General features: G+C 53.1%; 1 protein-coding gene across 1 annotated transcript in view; it reads left to right on the top strand.

Annotated features, from left to right (window-relative positions):
- CDH22 (cadherin 22) overlaps nucleotides 1–5499 on the top strand; it is a 73153-nt gene that overhangs the window by 8704 nt on the left and 58950 nt on the right. The window contains exon 2 of the mRNA XM_007446916.1: nucleotides 2275–2569. Within this exon, the coding sequence (XP_007446978.1) occupies nucleotides 2275–2569 (295 nt within the window). The remainder of the gene's footprint in view (nucleotides 1–2274; nucleotides 2570–5499) is intronic.

Raw genomic sequence — 5499 nt, 5'->3', positions numbered from 1 at the left:
TCCTGCTGAGTGGGCTGGGGTACATGCCGTCCTGGCCTGAAAGGAGCCTTAGGGATTTTCTTGTTCACGCCCTATCTTTGCGGAAGCTTAGAGAGGAGCAGGGACCTGCCCAAGGTCACCAGCTTCATTGGATGCATTTTCCTCTGCTCAGAGCTGCCTCAGAGATTTGGACGTTGAAGGATAGGGACTTGGGTGTTTCTATTTGGGAGAACAGTCCTTCTGCTGGTTCCTTGCCCAGGAGATCTCAGTGCAGTGAAAACAGCCTGGGTTCTGGAGCTTAACAGTGCCTGGATTAAATCCTAGTTATATATAGCTAACATTTAGTAATAATATAATAATAGCGATAGCTACCGTTTATGGGACACTTATTATGTCACAGGCAGGGCTGATTTTCAGCTAGTACAAACTGGTATAGTTGTGCCGGTGGTTAAAAGAGTGAAAAAGCTCCCTACCTGTGGTAAATAGTCTGTTTCCTCCCCCTTGCCTCAGCTTCCTCAGCCCCTCCGACCTCTCTGTGATCCAGCATCCAAAGGGTTCCCATCTGAACCAGCAGGGGCCCTGCTGCAGTACCACTCCATGGGCAGTGCCTCTGCCGGGCTGGCCATTACATATTGTGTCACCTGGTGCCAGGCAGGTGCTAAGGGCTTTATGTGGACTTTACACTCAATTAGCCCTCCAGTACCTCTAGAAGGAGGTGCTATTATGACCCACATGTTAGAGAGGAGGCAGCTGAGGCCCAGAGAGGTACAGTGACTTGTGCAAGGACTCTCAGGGAGGTGATGCTGGAGCCGAGGCTGGACCAGGCTGGACTGCCTCTTCTGCCGCCATGGGCTCCTCCCAGGAGGCCTGAGGATGGAGTGAGAAAGCCCAGGCTGTGGACCAGGCCGGTTCCTCCAGCAGTCTGACCTTGAGCAAATCATCCTATTTCTCTAATCCTCAGTGGGAAAGTGAAAAAAAAAAAAAAATCTGCAAAGTGACGATAGCAAAACCTACTGTAGTAGGGATTTTTTTTTAATATTTATTTTATTTGTTTTTATTTATTTAATTTTTTAGGACGTGTCGGGTCTTAGTTGCAGCATGCGGGATCTTTCGTTGTGGCACGTGGGCTCTTCGTTGCAGCGCGCGGGTTTCTCTCTAGCTGTGGCACGCGGGTTTCAGAGTGCGTGGGCTCTGTAGTTAGCGGCCAGCGGGCTCTCTCTTGAGGCGCGCAAGCTCAGTAGTTATGGCGCACGGGCTTAACTGCCCCGCGGCATGTGGGGAGCCTAGTTCCCCCACCAGGGATCCAACCCGCATCCCTTGCATTGGAAGGCGGATTCTTTACCACTGGACCACCTGGGAAGTCCCCTAGTAGGGATTTTTTTTTTTTTTAAAGAACTCTGAACCAGATAAGTATGTAAATTGCTTAGTACACTGCCTGGCACATAATAGGTGCTCCTCCAATTTGCATCCCCTTTCCCCCTCTGTCCCTGCACTCCCTGTCCCCAGCATGTGCCAAGCCCTGAGGCTGGCTCTCCAGGTACCAGATGAGTAAGAAAATACCTCCGGGGGCTCAGAGACTAGGGATCCTGGACCTATAACTCAGAGTGAGGTCATGGACAGCAGCTTGGAAATTTGTTAGGAATGCAAATTCTGAGGCCCCACCCCAGACCTCCTGGGTCAGAATCTGCTTTTTACCAGCATCTTCGGGTGATTTGCGTGCACGTTAAGATTTGAGAAGCATGGCTACAGCACTCCTACAGGCTGAACATGATAATGATGACTTGCTGTATTGCAAAGATCTTGTAGGGGAATGGTGGGGTTGGAGGTAGGGGCAGGCGGGGGGAATCCATAAACGCTTTTGGGAAGAGGTGGCGTCTGAACTGAGCCTCGCAGGATGAGTAGACTTTCAGTAGACAGAGAAATAAGGACAGGGCGCTCGAAGAAGCAGCAGAGAGCTGTGGAGGTGGTTCGGATTTCTTTGTAAGGGCGATAGGGAGCCATGGAAGAGTTGCAGGCGGGGGAGGATGTGTTCAGATCTGCCCCTGAGGCTGACAGCTCTGGCTGCAGAGGGGAAGGTAGATTACAGGGGCAGGGCTGGAGCAGGAAAAGCCATGGCGGGCTAGTGAAGCACTCCAGACCAGACAGTGAGGCCTGGGACCGGGATGACGGGTGATTCCCCAGCCTCAGTGTCTTCACTGAAGAATGGGTATGTCAAAGGCACAGGCCCCCAGTGGGACTTGGCCAGGGGGAGCACCAGGAGGAGCCCCCACCCCAGCCTCCACCCTGCCTCCCCAGATCCACTCGGACTCAGACGAGGGTGACGGGGCCATCAAGTACACCATCTCAGGCGAGGGCGCTGGCACCATCTTCCTGATCGATGAGCTGACGGGCGACATCCACGCCATGGAGCGCCTGGACCGGGAACAGAAAACCTTCTACACGCTGCGGGCTCAAGCTCGGGACCGCGCCACCAACCGCCTGCTGGAGCCTGAGTCGGAGTTCATCATCAAGGTGCAGGACATCAACGACAACGAGCCCCGCTTCCTGCATGGCCCCTACATTGGCAGCGTGGCCGAGCTCTCACCCACAGGTGGGTTGCCGGCTCTGAGGGGCGCGGGGAGCCGGGGAACGGGGGAAGGGGAGCTGCCAGGTTGTGAGAAGGAGCCTGCTGTGGGGAGGGGCAGGGGAGACAGGGTATAGGTGTGAGCCCAGGTGCCCACACGGACTCAGGCACAGTTCCGGGCAGTCGCAGCTGCACTTCTGGACAGAGGTACACACGTGATCTCAGGCACATACACGGGCACGGTCCCTATGTGGACATGGACCTACGTGCAGACACAGAGACGTACTTGGACATGCTTATACACCCACACAGAATCGCACAGGCCAAGACTCACTTACAAGCTCGGCTGTCCACCTGTACACAGCCCGGCTCAGGCACGGCCCCATGCGTGGACAGCATCGGGACAGTCACACACACAGGCATGGCTGTCCACCTGGACACGGCCCTTCCCCAGACTTCAACTCACCCAGACACAGCACAGCCCTTGGCCGCAACTCCCACACAAATGCAGGCACAACCGAACATGGGCACACCTACAACCTAAATCAACCAGAGTGGGCATAGCTGAAACAAGACCCCACCACACAACCAGACATGCCCTCACACTAGACACAGCTACATGCAACGTCACCCAGGAAACAGCCCCTCACATGGATGCAGCTTATGCACAGACACCTACCTAGGCACCGGCAAAAGCCACAGTCAGACATTTTTACCATCCTGGGGTCGGGCTTCACCAGAGCATAGCCGCAGACAGGCATGGGCACAGCCAGACTCGACAACCTCCAGACAGCTTCCTCCACGGCCCACAGGAAGCCCCAGTCCACCAAGACCCCAGTCCACCAAGCCACCTGGGGACACAGGCTCACAGAGGTGGCCGAGCCCCCAGACACAGATTCAGCCACCTCTACCCAGGTGTGGCTGCGAACACCAGGGCCACTGCACACACACAGTTGTAATAGAAAAGGCAGGATGCACACCGAAACACACACCTGCAAGAAGCCTTCAGACCCAGCCATCCTCAGAAACACATCTGCACAGCAGTGGGACACTGAAAGGAAAGGTTGGATGAATCTGCCTTCCCCCACCATAGGGCCCACAGGTAGTGGAATGACCATCAAGGCCCCATCTAGCCGAGGGCTCCTGGTAGAAGCTGGAGTCGTGGCGTGAGGGGCAAGCCAGTAGCTGCCACCTTCCCCACCGCGTTAGGCTAAGTCACCTGCAAGCCAGACCGGACAGGGAGCAGTGGCCCTAGGTCCTAGAACACGTGCTGTCGCTGACATACTGTGGCCAAGGGCTTGGCACTGCCTCTCACTTGGCCGTCCAGCTCTGCAGCTACATGTCAGAGGCTGGGGGAATTTGGGTTTTTGGGGAAGAGTGCAGTCAGCCCTGGCTTCCCCAGATTGGACCAGATCTGGCAGATTGGTGGGTAGCGAGTGGGCAGCCGGTGACGGAAGAGAAGGGAGTGGACCAGAGAAAATGGTGAGCACGAGGGAATGGTGGGAGAACAGGGAATGGCGAGGGCGTGAATGTGGGTGTGGGCTGGCATTCACACACACATGGTGCACGTGTGCCTGCTGCGCATATGCATCTCACACGTGCACAGATGTGCCCCTGCACGGCCATTAAAGCCTGTGTGTGCATGTGACAGGCTATGTGTCTGTTGAACGGATTCATTCATTCATTGAACAAATATGCATAGGCACTGGGGACACAGCGAGGAGAAGGTAGACCAGCCTCCCTGCTCTCTCACAGAGGGGACATTCTGGCCGAGGAAGACAGGCAGGAAACAAGTTAACAGATCATGGGTCTGGGAAGATGACACTGAAGCAAAGACTTGAAAGAAGTGACGGCATGGGCCCTAGGGAACAGCAGTCCAGGCAGTGGGAACAGTACATGCAAAGGTCCCAAGGTTGAATTCCCTCTGAGGGGAAGCAGAAAAGCGACCAGATCACGCAGCCACGTGGTCATAGTCAGGGTTTTGCCTTTTAGGCTCAGCAAGCTGGGAAGTCAGTGGAGGGGCTTGTTCAGAAGAGTGACATGATGTGACTTAATTTTAACAGGATCCTGTGGCTGTTCCATGAAGATTAGATGGGAAGGTGGGGTAAGGGCAGAAGCAGATTGCCCATTGAGAAGGATACGGCAGTTACCTAGGCAGGAAATGATGGTGGCTTGGGACAAGGTGGTACCAGTAAGGGCATTGAAAAGAGGTCAACTTCTGGATATATTTCAAAAGTAGAGCTGAAAGCATTTGCTAATAGATTGGATGTGGGGCGTGAGAGAAAGAAAATTCAAGGATGAGAGTCTGCCATACAGAGTGAAGTAAGTCAGAAAGAGAAAGACAAATACCGTATGCTAACACATGTATATGGAATCTAAGAAAAAAAAATGTCATGAAGAACCTAGGGGTAAGACAGGAATAAAGACACAGACCTACTAGAGAATGGACTTGAGGATATGGGGAGGGGGAAGGGTAAGCTGTGACAAAGCGAGAGAGAGGCATGAACATATATACGCTACCAAACGTAAAATAGATAGCTGGTGGGAAGCAGCCCGTAGCACAGGGAGATCAGCTCAGTGCTTTGTGACCACCTAGAGGGGTGGGATAGGGAGGGTGGGAGGGAGGGAGACGCAAGCGGGAAGAGATATGGGAACATATGTACATGTATAACTGATTCACTTTGTTATAAAGCAGAAACTAACACACCATTGTAAAGCAATTATACTCCAATAAAGATGTTAAAAAAAAAAAAAGCAAAGAAAAGAAAATTCAAGGATGACTATCAAGATTTTGACCTGGGCAATTAAATAGATGGAATCTCCATTTACTGAGATGGGAGAAACAGTGGGAGGAACAGGTTTTGGGGGGACGGAGGGAAATCAGGAGTTTGGTTTCAGACTTGCGAAGTTGGAATTATTTATTAGAAAGCCAAGGAGAGATCTTGGAAAAGGCAGTT

Source organism: Lipotes vexillifer, unplaced genomic scaffold, assembly GCF_000442215.2.
Source record: "Lipotes vexillifer unplaced genomic scaffold, Lipotes_vexillifer_v1.1 scaffold565, whole genome shotgun sequence".
NCBI lineage: Eukaryota > Metazoa > Chordata > Mammalia > Artiodactyla > Lipotidae > Lipotes > Lipotes vexillifer.
The sequence above is the reverse complement of the archived record's forward strand: the minus strand, read 5'-3'. Positions and strand labels throughout refer to the sequence as shown.